Genomic DNA, 15,801 nt, shown 5'->3' on the forward strand with positions numbered 1-15,801 from the left:
TTGTTTTATTTAGAATGTTGTTGATTGTTTTAGAATTATAGTGGATTGCCTCAGCTGCTCTGGTGAAATTTGTCACAGCGCTCGAAATGTGAGCAGAGTTTTCAGAGCAGGTTGTTGGATGTGGATTGGCCAAAAGCCTCCTCAGTGAGATGGAAGCTCTTAATAATTTTTTTCAGCTTTGTAGTTATAGAGCACTAACCAGGTGGGGGAAATCCTCAAAGAAGAGCTACACATTTGTAATAACATTGAGTTAACACCGCATGGCAGAGGTATGGGCTTTACTGAGTGCTTTCTTCATTTGTTCTAATTGTAAAATTTGTTTGACACCCCCAAGCATAATCAAATGAAACTTATCACTACATGATAACCAGTTAAGAAGTACAAGTTATGAATAATGTAGCTGGTGAAAAAGTGTAATTAAGCCTTTTTATCTATAATGTTCAATCATTGTTAACACCAATAAACAGTTAGTAGCAACGTGCACAAACTCTACAACTTTCAGTGAGTGAATTATTGATCTTCCTTCAAAGTTAAAGAATTACACATAGAAATGCTTAATATAATGAGGGCTATATCATAATTAATTAAATGCTCAGGCTTCATAATTTTAAAAGCTACATTAAATCTGATGACTTTCTTTTCTTCAGACTAAATTATCTCAGGCACTCCCCTAAATTAGAAGGTTTTTTTGTAGTTCATAGTTTCTTTGGGTTATTAAAATAGTTATTAAAGCACAGCAAAATCTTTTCACAGGAAACTGAATTGAAATAAATAATTAGATGTTTGATGAAATATATCAAACCGTTGCATTGCCTCTTCCCTTGTTTTGATAACAAAGTGCAGAATGTTTAGCTTGGTGTGCGGGCATGTGCCCGACTCGTTCGAGCATAAAATAGCGCGTGATGACATCAGGCGAATGTCCCAACATCATTCCGCGCTCACGCAATATTTTGGTCAGCGGGCGCGTGGGAAAGTTGGAAGCGCACCCACTGACAATTAAGAGGGCAATTAACCCCATTAAAGTTCCAATTGTCCCCGAATTTTCATGGTCCGTCCAACCTTATGGTTGGCAAACGGGAAAATCTGCCAGGCAGACTTTGCAATTTTGATGAAACCTCATCCAAGGACAGGGTGAGGTTTCCATTATTAAATTTAAAAAAATAAAAATGAATGGGCAGAATTTTCATCATGTATATGTTCAGGTGTCTGATTCTGATGCGTAGGCATTTTTTTCTGGATTTTAAAATCTTTATTTATTGCTTTTAAATTCTTCAGCTCCCTGAGGCAGCTCTCTGCCTTCAGAGAACTTTTATTCCGCTCTCCCCTGCACTTGTGCTTATGTCAGCACCCGCCCCATCCTGGCAGCACTGAGCATTTTAGTGCGCGTTTCACCCTGGCTGGCTGTTAATTGGCCGGCCAGCGTGAAATCATGGTCAGGGGCTGATCGCAGGTGGTGGTCTATTCTCCGGCCGCTCCCGGGCCCACCAATTGCACTCGCACACTGACCTAAAAATCCTGCCCAAAGTTACGATTTGTAATTGGTGCTGCAAATTTTGGAAGAATAGTACAAATGGTTTTGTTATTTAATTACTCTTGCCTTTCACCTTATCACAGGCCTTTTCTTTTGTTCTTTCCTCCTCTCCCCCTTTCCCCGCCTCTGTATTGTTTAAACCCTGCTACATCTCTAATTTTTTCCAGGTCTGATGAAAGTCATTCGACCTGAATCTGTTTTTCATTCCACAGTTGCTGCCTGACCTGCAATTTCTCTTTTTATTTTGGATTTCCAGCGTTCACAGTATTTTGCTTTTGTAATACTGTGTGGCTATTGGACTGAAGTGAAGCTGGAAACACTTTGACGAGTTCCTTGGGGATTATTTTGTGAAGATCTTCCTCCAATGTCCTCTACAAGTCATAAAAAAATCATAGTTAGAGAAGACATTAAATTCCCAGAAACCAAATACAAAATACAGCATTCCTATATACTGCTGGAGGAAATGCTTATTAATTCCAGTTATATAAAGATAACAATCGCCTAACAGGGTAGTTATGTTTCTCTCCCTCATCGTTCAGGACAAAAATTTTAAATAGTACCAAATGAGGCCAATTCTGTGCTTTGGGCTTGTGTGCCGGGAAGTTGAATTGAGCCCATTGAAACTCAACAATCATCATTATTAATAATGGCAACTAAATCCTTTTCACAAGCACAGCCTTATAAAAAGTATTACTTATCCTCTGAGCTTTTCTTAATTATTTAAATATTAGGCGTAGAACCCAGAGATGTACAGCACATAAGGAGACCAATCAACCCCATGCTATCTGCTAAAGCAATCCACAACTAATCCCACTGCCCTGCTCTATCTGTTACAAATATTTAATTACTCTTCACTTACAAAATGCAATAGACTCTGCCTTTATTTCTTCTTGAGATTATACATTTCACCTTGGTTGGGATTTTTCAAAGATGGCAGGAGTCCCGCTATCATTGCTGAGACCAGAGGAGCAGTCCTGCTTCAGCAGGCAGCAGGAACTGGAATTGCATTTTATGGCTGGCAGCAAATTAAGTGGCTGTTGCTGGGCCTGTCATTCCTATCAAGGATGGTGCTCCTAAGAGCTGCCAAAGCAATCAGAGGGCAGGCAGCTCAGCAGCCTTGGCAACACCACTAGGGGCAATGGCCATTGTTGAAGCTGAATCTGGAAGAAGAGGACGCATTGATTGACTTGCACTCCTATAACCAGTTAAGTGGGTTGGTGGGGGGGGGGGGTGTTGTGTCGCTGAAGCTAGGGGCAGCCAATGCCACCAGAGGGCCCCTTTGTGGGCAAAAGAGTGTCCAAAAAGGAAGCCCAACCCCAGGGTCTGCAGCAGAGACCCCCTTCCTACCCACCCAAAGTAAGTAATTTTTCTTATTCATTCATGGGATGTGGGCATCGCTGGCTAGGCCAACATTTACTGCCCATTACTAATTACCTTTGGGAAGGGAGTGGTGAGCTGCCTTCTAGAACCGCTGCAGTCCATGTGGTGTAGGTGCACCCACAGTGCTGTTAGGAAGGGAGTTCCAGGATTTTGACCCAGCGACAGTGAAGGAACGTTGATGTACAAGTCAGGATGGTGAGTGGCTTGGCAGGGAACTTGCAGGTGGTGGTGATCCCATGTGTCTGCTGCCCTTGTTCTTCTAGTTGGTAGCAGTTGTGGGTTTGGAAGGAAATGCCAATGGAGGTGGGCAAAGGACACTTAATTAGTCCCTTAAATGGCTCAATTGGGCTCGGGGCATTGGGGTGGGGGTTAACAGGCCATCTGCCTCCTTTCTCAGCACTGGTAAAATGGTATGAACTGTATTCCCACACTAGTTTGCCAGCCTTCCCAACTCTGAACCCATTGCCAAAGGCCCATAAAACTCAGCCCCTTCTAATAGCTGTCTGGATAAAGAGGTTTCTCCTAACTGCTTCCCACTGTTTTACTGATCATTTTATATTAATGGTCCATTGTTATTGACCGCTGAATGAGAGGAAATGACACTTCCAATATCATCCTATCAAAATCCTTCTTGATTTAAAGCCTCTAACATTTTACCAGCTTTAAATAGTCTCAATGGGCAGAATTTTATGGCAGCAGGATTTTACATTCTCGCTGAAGTCAATGGGGTTTATAATGAACAAAACAAAAACAGAATTACCTGGAAAAACTCAGCAGGTCTGGCAGCATCGGCGGAGAAGAAAAGAGTTGACGTTTCGAGTCCTCATGACCCTTCGACAGAACTTGAGTTCGAGTCCAAGAAAGAGTTGAAATATAAGCTGGTTTAAGGTGTGTGTGTGGGGGCGGAGAGATAGAGAGAGAGAGAGAGGTGGGGGGGGTGTGGTTGTAGGGACAAACAAGCAGTGATAGAAGCAGATCATCAAAAGATGTCAACGACAATAGTACAATAGAACACATAGGTGTTAAAGTTAAAGTTGGTGATATTATCTAAACGAATGTGCTAATTAAGAATGGATGGTAGGGCACTCAGGTATAGCTCTAGTGGGGTTTTTTTTTATATATATAATGGAAATAGGTGGGAAAAGGAAAATCTTTATAATTTATTGGAAAAAAAAGGAAGGGGGAAACAGAAAGGGGGTGGGGATGGGGGAGGGAGCTCACGACCTAAAGTTGTTGAATTCAATATTCAGTCCGGAAGGCTGTAAAGTCCCTAGTCGGAAGATGAGGTGTTGTTCCTCCAGTTTACGTTGGGCTTCACTGGAACAATGCAGCAAGCCAAGGACAGACATGTGGGCAAGAGAGCAGGGTGGAGTGTTAAAATGGCAAGCGACAGGGAGGTTTGGGTCATTCTTGCGGACAGACCGCAGGTGTTCTGCAAAGCGGTCGCCCAGTTTACGTTTGGTCTCTCCAATGTAGAGGAGACCACATTGGGAGCAACGAATGCAATAGACTAAGTTGGGAGAAATGCAAGTGAAATGCTGCTTCACTTGAAAGGAGTGTTTGGGTCCTTGGACGGTGAGGAGAGAGGAAGTGAAGGGGCAGGTGTTGCATCTTTTATAATGGCTTGCCGCATTTTACGGCCCCATCCCTGCTGAAATGGGGCTGTAAAATTCTGCCCAATATCTCACATTTCTTCCTCGTAACAATAGTTCTTCATTCGTCGTATAATCCTAGCGAATAAGAGGAAATCTACCTGCAACTAACTTGCAAGTGGTTGATAAACACTTTAAATAGCACAGGTGAGGTGGTGGTCTCCTTCCTGTTGCATGTTCAGTTCCACAGGTTAAGAGAGGGCTTTGGCTGGGGTGTTGTATTCCAAAATAGCATTGCTGGTGTCAAGTCAGTGTTCATAGTGCATGCAAAGTTTTGCAAGGTGCAAAAGCCTGCACCAGTATGGCACCTAGCATGATTCACCCCACATGTTTGTGCAATGTTTTGGAATTCTGAGGACACTTACAGCATCCAAAAAATGGACACTAATGAGCCCAATTTCTCATCTATGCTCTTTTGCAAAAGAAAGACTAACAAGCAAGACTTGGAAAAAGTGAGGTCACAGGCTCAATGTCTTGAAGTAGAACTAGCAAAACAATCATAGGATTAAGCCTTTATCAAACTAATTGACACCTTTTGACTGTTTGACACAAAGTCATCTAGTTGGATGAATCTTTGGAAAGAGTGCATGCGTTCATCTTCTTGGCTTACATATAAGCCCTGTTTATTGGCTTTAGTATAATTTAAGCTTTTAAAGCAATGCTTTTCCCTACCCATAATTTAGAACAAAGGGAAGAGAGAAATATTTCAAGGAAGTGAAATATTTCAAGGAAGTGTTAGGATGCTTTCTTAAAAAGGTAGAATTTAGAAAGGAGTTCTAAGGAACCACTGTTGCAGTTGTTCAAAACATTATTAAAAACTCAATCACACAGAATTAAAATATGTTAAATGTATCAGTGTCATTAGTAGCTTGTCATTTATTTTAAATTGGCATTTAAGTTATATGAATGTGCGTAACGGTTGTGCATGAATATTACAAACATCAGTTTGTAGGATCATGTAACAAGTGGTTCTCCATCCATTTACACCTTTATGAAAAAAAAGCCTAATCTTGGTATTGCACCTCAGTTCTTCTGCAGCAGAAGAGAACAAGTACCTGCAATTTCTGTGGAATAACTTGGTTAATTAATTGTTATGAGAATATAACCAAATGAGGAAAATTTACCAGGAATACATTGAAATTTAATGCAAAACTGAACAATTTAATTTTACCTGGGATTACAGGACTCTTTTTCCTTACATGACCCTTCTGCACCTGCCGAGCTCGGATACCAAATCCTAAAGATTGCATTGATTCTGTAGTATATTTCTGGGCAGGCGAAACACATATAATCACCAACAGTTTAGCTTCTCCCCCTAAAGAAGGAGACACAACAATATTTAGAATGCATATTATTGTATTTTTGCACAAACTATGTAATTATAAACAAACTATAGTTTCTTTGGCAGTACTATTTTGATTAACTATCCCATTTATCAAAAGTTCTTATCCATAAATATTTCAGAAATTCAGTGCAGTTGCAGTTTTTAAAAAATGTTTTATAAACTTATCCCAAGGTGACCACCCTGCAATCAGAACAACTATCTTTGTTGCATGTCTAAAGCTATGCATGCGAATATGACTTAGCTTCGGCTGCCGCATTCTTCAACCCAAGTAATGGACTCCTGCTAGTAGATTATGTTAGAGTATTGTACCTCAGGCTGCAAATTTCAATCTAGATTAATGTTTTTACTCAGCATTATTGAGATTATGAATAGGCAACATTTGTTAATCTCAAATACAAAACATATTATTTTGGAAGGAGGAAAATAGTAGTGCCTCAGAATCTTTATATTCATCTGAGAGGTTTAACATATCATAAGGGGTGAGAGGACCTGAGACTACGTCTGAATGAGACGTAGATTGAGTAAGGAGTTGAGAATTTGGTTCAGGTGGGAAACTGACTTAAAGGCTGACAAGTCCCAGGGCCGGATGGCCTGCATCCTAGGGTCTTAAAAGAAGTGGTGGCACAGATAGCAGATGCATTAGTTATAATCTTACAAAATTCCTTAGATTCTGAAAAAGTTCCAGCCGATTGGAAAATAGCTAATGTAACACCTTTTTACAAGAAAGGAGGGAGGCAGAAAGCAGGAAAGTATAGGCCAGTTAGTCTAACATCTGTCATAGGGAAAGTGTTAGAATCCATTATTAAGGAGGTTATAGCAGGATGCTTAGATAACCACGATTTGATCAGGTAGAGCCAACATGGCTTTATGAAAAGGAAATCGTATTTAACTAATTTGTTAGACTTTTTTGATGAATTAACATTCAAGGTGGATAAAGAGGAACCTGTAGATGTGGTGTACTTGGATTTCCAAAACGCATTTGATAAAGTGCCACATCAAAGGTTGCGAAATAAGATAAGAGCACACGATGTCGGGGGTAAAATATTAGCATGGATAAAGGATTGGTTAGCTAACAGGAAGCAGAGTGGGGATAAATGGGTCTTTATCAGATTGGCAAGCTATAACTAGTAGAGTGCCACAGGGATCATTGCTGGGTCCTCAACTATTTACAATCGATATCAATGACTTAGATGAAGGGAGAGAATGTACAGTAGCTAAGTTCGCTGATGACACCAAGATAAGTAGAAAAGTAAGTTGTGAAGAGGAGGTAGAGAGTCTGCTAAGGGATATACACAGGTTAAATAAGTGGACAAAAATTTGGCAGGTGGAGTATAACATGGATAAGTGTGAAGTTGTTTATTTTGGCAAGAAGAATAGAAAAGCAGTATACTATTTAAGTGGAGTAAGATCACAGAACTCGGAGATCCTGAGGGATCTGGGTGTCCTGGTACATGAATCACATAAACTTACTATGCAGGTACAGCAAGTGATTGGGAAGGCAAAATGGAATTTTGGTGCTAATTGCAAGAGGAATGAAATATAAAAGTAGGGAATTTGTACAGCTGTGCAGGCCCCTGGTGAGAAGCAGCTCAGAGAACGTTCACTGGACTCAATCCTGGGATGAAGGGGTTATCTTATGAAGAAAGTTTGAACAGGTTAGGCCTACACCCATTGGAATTTAGAAGAATGAGAGGTGGTCTTATTGAAACATATAAGATCCTGATGGGACTTGATAGTGTGGATACCTGGAGGATGTTTCTGTGTAGAAGTTTCAGAGGATGTAGTCTGTTGGGGAGACTAAAACTAGGGGACATGAGGAGAAACTTTTTCTCCCAAAAGGTCATTGGTGTGTGGAATTCTCTTCCCCAGAAAGTAGTGGGAGTTTCAGAGTTAGACAGATTTTTGGCAGGCAAGGGAGTCAAAGGTTATCGGGGTAGACAAGAAAGTGGAGTTGAGACCACAACCGGATCAGCTGTGGTCTTACTGAATGGTAGAGCAGGCCTGAAAGGTCAAATGGCCTACTCCTGCTTTTAAATTCCTATGTTTCCATCTGAAAGACAGCACCTCCAAACAGTACATTAATCCATCAGTACTGTTCCAGACAAAGTTATGTGCTCAGTGCCTGGAGTGGGACTGACCCATGCCGTTCTGACTCAGAGGGGAGTGTGCTACCACAGAGCCGCATCTGGCGTTTAAGTCAACAATCAGTTTTTTTCAGTATTAAATAAAATAATTTCCATGGGCTATAAATAATATTTTGTGCTTATGGCATCTTCACATGTGGTGTCAACAGCCATTACTATAATTACTCCTCTATTAATTAATTGCTAAAATTGGAAACTGCAGTTCATAGAAAAACATGTGTTCATGGGCCAAAGGGAACACCTGCAACATCATTCTGTTGTCCACTTGACTAAGTGACATTGCCTGTCAGAGCTGGGGAATTGACCACTATCTCCATGAAACTTGGGGATCAGAATCTACATGCACTAGACTTCCTCCAAGTAGACTGGTTTCAAAAGGTCCAAGGAGTCACCAAAAGCTCATACATAGGCACCTTTCTTTCTTTGCAGTGCTAACTGCATACATAGGAAGAGATTCTACTTTATGTGTAGCTTGTACGTGGCTACTACCATAAGATTATGCAGGTCAAGTCTTTTCTGAAACATTGTTCTTTAAAAGCTGGGCCCTGGAAATCTGAATTTCTAGACTCAGCAGTTGGGGAGCTGTGACCTGGCCCTCTGAGCGGTGTTTCTTGTTTCTCCAGCACCATCTCGTCCAACTCCTGCTCACCTCTCCTCCATATATTACCAACATGCTACCAAGTCTGGAGGCGCAATCAGTGGGGATGTGAAATAGAAAGTTGCAGCATTCAGATAGACATCAGTGATAGATATCCTGATCTCTTTGTGCAGAAAGAAATAAAGCTGGTAGTGTGACAACTACAGGATGCAACTTCATTGACAATCATTGTGGGTGCATTGAAACAGGAAGAGGACTGAGGCAATACTAGTACCTGTGGCAGCACAGTGAAAAGAGGGTGGGTGTCGTGCACTTACTTTGCCTTTCCTTGTAAGGTTGGAGAATATCTTTTTACATGTGGTCGAATCTTTCAACATGTCTGTCACCTCCTGGAATGACCACCTGCCCACTTTTTTGCAAGTCTGTAGTCATTGTGAGGGGGTATTAGAATCTCCTTTCTGCTGTCCACTTGTTCAGCAAAATGAGAGCTACATTCCCATGAACGTTGAAGGCACTGCTTCTTCCCCTAATGCTGCATGCTATTCTTTGCAACACAATTGGTTCCTACTTCCAAGCAATTTCAATAAACTATCCAATAAACTCCAATTTCAATCAGCAAGCAGGTCAAGGTCAGCCCAGCCAATCATTAGGTTGAATCTTCCGTGCAGTGGCAATCACCGTAGGATTGGCATTCTGCTCCTAATTTGTTACCTTAGACTGGAGATCCACATTTCTCACCTGGCCTTGCAACTCAGGCCTGCTGATAAATGTGCCGTATAGCTATTCCTGGAATCCTTCAGTGCAGTGCAGGATCGTCAGGGGAAACAATGCCATGCCCCCTTTTTACGGCACTAGCTGCCATAAACTGGTGAGTTTAAATGTCCTAGCCACTTTGACAAGCTAGGATAGAAGATCAGTGTGTAAAGTAAGTAGTTAAGAGGTTAGGATGGGTCAGGGGTGGAGGGGGCAGTGTGAGGATATTCGGGGGTGGGGGATTGTGGGGGTTAGTCGGGGCATGGAGAGGTCAGGGTGGAGGGGTTGGGGGTAGTTAAGGGGTGGGCGGTAAGTTGGGTAGTCAGGGGGGCTAGTCAGGTGACCAGGGGGTGGTCATGGGAGTAGTCAGGAAGTGGGAGGGGGGGCTTGGAGGGAGTGGGTCTAGTTGGGGATCGGGGGGGGGGTGTGGTCAGAGGATTGGGGGTTGTTGGGGGTAGGGGCTGGTCAGTCGGGTTGTGCGGGGTGGTGTTGGTAGTTGGGCGCTCCAGTGGGAGGTCAGTTTGACAATACCTTACTTACGTAGGAGTAGACCTGCTTTTAATCCTTTTAACCTTTCCTGGGTAAATACTTTACTAAGAGAGTTGGAACCATCCAAAGTCTCTGACTTTAACTCGGAGTTTTGTATGGTTCCAGATGCAGGGTGATTGCCCAACGGAAGTTGAAGCTTCCCGGGCAATTCCTGTCCAGTTCTTGGTTAGGGACTTCCAAGAGGTCCCCCAGCGCATCTTCCAAGGTAACTCGAAGGTATGAACCTCCTGGGAATGAAAGATCTGGGCCATTGTTTCACAATACAGGTTAAAGGAGTGCTCCAACATGCAGGTCATTTCAGGTCTTGCAAACATTGCATTTTTAAACAGCTGCATGCTTTAAGTTCTCCCCACAAAATGGGTGTGTGGGCATTTGAAGATGTACATATATCTAGCACATACCCATAGTATGACCAGGATTTTCCAGCCCCGTCGTGGTGCGGCCCACCGCAGGAGATTTAGTGCCCAGCCAGAAGTCCATTAACTTTTGGCAAGACCAGACGATCTGGTGGCAGGCGGGGCTCAAGAATCCCACCCTATATAATTTCTCAGCTTGTAACTTCTGGGTGGAGTGCACTTCCACTGTTTTTACATGTATGCACAGTGAATATTGGGGCCAAGGACTTGATGTTAAAGTTGATGTGAGTATTGCAGAAGCAGTATTTTGCAGAATATATATTCATACCTATAGAATCCTGGAGTAAACGAGTGAGTTTACTGTTTCGATAAGGTACGTGGGATCGCTGTTCAGCAAGTGCTCCAAGTACATCAGACAATGCTGATAAGCTTCGATTTATAAATGAAGTCTCTCTCAAAGCTGTACCGGTCACTCCTGACATTCCTGATAGAAATCAAACCACAAATTAGATGATGAGAAAAGCAATCTATAAAAAGAGAAGCTGGTTTGATCATGCATCCTGACAAATTGAACAAGCCTTGTAGCTTTTTTCAAAGAGTTTCTTAACTTTTTTCTCATTCCTTGCTCTGGGGTTGTATTTTCAGCCATGGAGATGTGGGCCTGAGCCACCAACAATATCAATCTTTAGCTGGTTATTGACAAGTTTGATAATGATCAAGAGCAGTAACCCTTGCTTATTTTAACTCTCTGCGGCCCAAGGATGACGAAGGCAATTATAGCACACCCCCACCCCCCTCCCCACCACATACCTGAGTTTATACCGTCCTTTCAAACTATTGTTTGAAATTGTTAACCACCTTGATCAAAGAAGACTTTGACTCACGTTTTCTGCTTTTGTGGATTTGGTGCTACCACCCACCATAAAGATATACCCTTCGCCCCAACCAATCTTTTAATCTTTGTGTTATGCAGACAGGATCAGCTGGAGAGGCCAGACAGACAGTGGGCATAGTTTAGCAGCAGCATAATGGTGCCAGCAGCCTTCAAGATGCCAGTGAAAACTTCAACTGGACAAGCTTTCTACTGGTAAAAAAAATTGAAATCCATCCTCCTTCCTCCAGTGACCGAGATGCATCCCAAGTATATAGTGGTACTAAGATACAAATGGCAGAAAATGTATTCATTGTTCATAGATGGGCCTGTGGGGAATTGGGGGTCATATAAAAATATGCATGGACACAACAGAGTGCATTTCTGAGCCATTTTCCACCACAACCATCCCAGCCATGGTCAAAAATCAGTGGACGGAAGGTAGGATATCCTGAAATTTATCTTCTAGCATTGCCTTTTGCACATCATGGTAATCCAATATCAAAATAATTGATGGAGAAAATAAGCCATTTGATGTCATTGCTCCAGCAGTTTTTAAAGTATTGCGATGTTTCTTAGGACATCCAATCACCCTTGTTCGTAGTTACCTATTTGATAAAACAATCATGTGGTATTTTAACAAGTGGGCAAGAATTTTAAGAATTTAAGGCTGTTTACCTATGCATTCACTGCCAGCAAGATCTACCAATTGTAGTTTAGTTTCAAGATACTCTGGAAATTTTGCAGATTCTATGGAAAAGTGCTTGGCAGGCAAAGATCGGGAAAGCGGTGCTGAATTGTTATCCGCGATAGGAGAAGACAGCTGCTTGCAGGACTGACGCTGTAATGGTCGAAGTATATTTGATTCTGATGTGCTTTTCATTTGTACTTCTGGAAAAATAAAATATAAAACTGAAAGACAGTCAACAAACACTACAACTTGGGAAATTCTCACTTGTGGCTTGCTTACCAGATCTATTAGCAGCAGTGACCTTTGTGGTGATAGTAATTGTTATCACAAGGTGAGACCGAGAAGAATGTGCATGGACTAGTGTTGGGTAGCTGGTTCTATGTTGTAAACCATGGGTGATTAGATTCAGAATACTTGTGGGATTCTCAACATGCCTGTAATACAGCGAACAGCTTTGTTATAAACAAATGAAGCAATAGCACCATTAATCATGAATTACAAATAACAGTTGTGTAATGCTGAACAACAGACGGTCTACATAATGTAGTCAGTAGTTTTTGAAAGCCATTATGAAGGAATACTATAGTGAATGACACATTCAAATTATGTTTTATGAAGAAACAAGGAAGGTTGGAGTCTTAGTAGGAGATCTGATACATTGTAGATGTTATACCAAAGGCTGAGATTGCTGTTGTTGTTTCCAGTGCCTGGGTCTAAGCTGGATGGTAGCAGTTTGTTTCAACTGACAACAATGGCTTGCTAGGCCATTTCAGAGGGCATTTAAGAGTCAACTGAGGGAAGTTGTGGATCTGGAGTCATGTGTAGGTCAGACCATGTAAGAATGACCGATTTCCTTCCCTAAATGGATGGCAGATGGGTTTTTACAACAATCGACAATGGTTCCATAGTCATCACTAGACTTTTAATTCCAGATTTTCTTTTTATTGAATTGAAATTCCACCATCTACCATGATGGGATTCAAATGCCCCAGAGCATTACCTGGGTCTCAGGTTTACTAGTACAGCAACAATACCACTACACCATTGCCTCCCCCAAAGGTAAAGGTAGGAACCTAAGAAAATAAGTTAGAGACAGAAACTACAATCCTAGCAATTATTATGAAGAATGATAAAAAGCACATGTAAATTGTCATAAGATCATAAATAGGAGCAGGAGTAGGCCATTTGGCCCATTGAGCCTGCTCTGCCATTCAATAAGATCATGGCTGATCTGATTGTGGCCTTGACTCAATTTTCCTGCCTGACCCCCTAACCCTTGATACACTTGTAGATGAAAAACCTAACTCAGCCTTGAATATATTCAATGACCCAGCCTCCACTGTTCTCTGTGGACGAGAATTCCAAAGACTAATGAACTTCTGAGAGAAGAAATTCCTCCTCATTGCCATCTTCAATGGTATACCTCTTGTTCTAAACATCCTCTCAACATCGCCTATGTCAAACCCTCTCAGAATCTTATGTGCTTTAAGAAGACTGCTGCTCATCATTCTAAACTCCAATGAGTATAGGCCAAACCGCTCAACCTTTCCTCATAAGCCAACCCCTTCGTCCCAGGAATCAGGCTAGTGAACATACTCTGAGATGCTTCCAATAAAAGTATATCCCTCCTTAAGCAAGGAGACCAAAACTGTGCAGAGGCATGAAAAGCCAATTACAGCCATGAATTACGTTTGGGGTAAATTGAATGTTTTAAGGAAGACATGTATGTTTTTAAAGAAATTCAAGCAATGACAATTAGCAAAAGTTGGCTGATAATGTAAAGTGACCACTTTCTGGAAAAATTCCTATATGGATTATACTGACAGACCTGTTTTGAGACAACATGGAATATCACACCTGAAATGGCGTCATTGCCTTCTTCAAGCAGAGACACTTAAAAGGGAGATAGGAAAGATGCAAAAGACTGAACTTTAATCTCCTGAGGTTGCAGAGACAAAAAGCTGATTACCACATCTCCTGTTGATTCATATCTCAGAATGTGTAAAATGGTTGGAGGTCAAAGAAAACAGACACTGGGTGCAAGATATAGGGCAGAATCGTCCCAGATTTACATTATGAGCAGTAGTGGGCAGGTAAAACGACGCTTTAACCGCCGGCTGCAATGATGGCTTTTCATACCAAATCGTCCCAAACCTGTCACACTAATTATGCATTGCAAGGAAACATACTGTTTCCATGGTGGGCGGGGCCTCATTTGCCTGCCACGCCATCATCTCGCCACTTTATCACGCTGGGCAGCATGTATAAAGTGCAGCCACGCAAACACCTCTCAGTGCTTCCAGCCCATGGCTGCTGCACGGAAGAAATGCCTGCCAAAGTCATCACAGACAGGGCGTAGCAGTCAGCAGGCTGCCTCCACCTCTGCAGTGGATGCCCGGGGAGCACCAAGGCATAGCGGCATTGTTAGGAAGGTCAAGAAGATGTAACTCTTTTGAGTCAACCAAATAAACTAAATTAACAGAATTGGGGACAAATTAAAAAGCAGCCCCTTAAAGGGAAACTGCAAAAACAGACAAAATTTAAAGGAAACTTATACACATTAAATCAAAATGTGCTTAAAGGGGTCTATGAAGCACCCCAGTCCCCACATTGCCCACCAGGCACAGAAGGCCTTGATGGTGCCGGCAAACATTGCGTGCTCCCTCTCCAGAGACACCCGGCCGCGAACATAGCCGCGGAAGAGGGACAGACAGTCGGGTCGGACAACCCCCTCAATCACCTGCTACCTGGACCTGTAAATGGCCAACTTGGCTAGACCCAGAAGCAGGTTCATGAGGAGGTCCTCCTTCCTCCTGGCCCCCCTCCGCACCAGATGCCCGTAGATAAGGAGCATGGGACTGAATTTCAAACAAAACAACAGTAAAATATTTTTTAAATAACTGAAAAGGGAGTGCAGCCTAAGACATACCACAAAGACATGATCCACAGATTCCATAAGGCCGCAAAAGACGCAGGCATCTTGGGAGTCTGTGAACTGACACAACCTATGGTTATATGGGACTGCTGCGTGCAACAGCCTCCACCCCTGGCCCCTGATGGAAAAGGGGAGGACACCTCCTTAGAGGGTCCCCCACTGGGGACCTCTGCTGCCAGACGTCAAGAAGATATAACTCTTTCAGAGTCAACCAATTAAACTAAATTAACAAAATGAGGGATAAAGTAAACACAGCCCCTGAGTTAGGGTCACTGCAAAACCAAAGACAAAATTTAAAGGAAACTTACAACATCAAACCAAAATGTGATTAAGAGGGTCGATAAAGCACTCCAGACCCCACAGTGCCCATCGGGCACAGAAGGCCTCGACGGTGCCGGCAGACACCGCATGCTCCCTCTCTAGGGACACCCGGCTGTGAAGGTAGCCGTGGGAGAGGGCCAAACAGTTGGGTGGGACGACCCCCTCGATCGCCCACTGCCTGGACCTGTTAATGGCTAACTTGGCCAAACACAGGAGCAGGTCCACGAGGAGGCCGTCCTCCTTTCCGGCCCCCCTACGCACCGGGTGCCCGTAGATCAGGAGCATGGGGCTGAAGTGCAAACAAAACAGTAATAAAAGGTTCTTTAAATAACTGAAAAGGGAGTGCTGCCTACAATACCCTAAATAAACGTGGTCCACGGACTCCACAACACCACAAAAAGGGCAGGTATCTTGGCAGTCCGTGAACTGACACATCCTATGATTATAGGGGATTGCTGCATGCAACACCCTCCACCCCAGGTCCCCGATGGAAAGCGGGAGGACACCTATGTAGAGGGCCTCCACCACTGGACATCAAAAAGATGTAACTCTTTCAGAGTTAAACAAATTAAACTAAATTAACAAAATAAGGGATAAATCAAGCACAGCCCCTAAGTCAGGTCAGCTGTAAAACCAAGGACAAAGTTTAAAGGAAACTTATAAACATTAAACCAA

General features: G+C 42.6%; 1 protein-coding gene across 1 annotated transcript in view; it reads right to left on the minus strand.

Annotated features, from left to right (window-relative positions):
• Window positions 1–1,822: 1,822 nt before the first annotated feature.
• Window positions 1,823–15,801, minus strand: part of kif25 (kinesin family member 25) — a 100,679-nt gene continuing 86,700 nt past the window's right edge. Inside the window, exons 8-13 of the mRNA XM_041206817.1 lie at window positions 14,618–14,728; window positions 12,150–12,304; window positions 11,858–12,070; window positions 10,637–10,792; window positions 5,735–5,878; window positions 1,823–1,902 (exon numbers count right to left, since the gene is read on the minus strand). Of these exons, the coding sequence (XP_041062751.1) occupies window positions 1,823–1,902; window positions 5,735–5,878; window positions 10,637–10,792; window positions 11,858–12,070; window positions 12,150–12,304; window positions 14,618–14,728 (859 nt within the window). The remainder of the gene's footprint in view (window positions 1,903–5,734; window positions 5,879–10,636; window positions 10,793–11,857; window positions 12,071–12,149; window positions 12,305–14,617; window positions 14,729–15,801) is intronic.

The sequence above is a fragment of the Carcharodon carcharias genome, chromosome 2, assembly GCF_017639515.1.
Source record: "Carcharodon carcharias isolate sCarCar2 chromosome 2, sCarCar2.pri, whole genome shotgun sequence".
Taxonomy (NCBI): Eukaryota; Metazoa; Chordata; class Chondrichthyes; order Lamniformes; family Lamnidae; genus Carcharodon; species Carcharodon carcharias.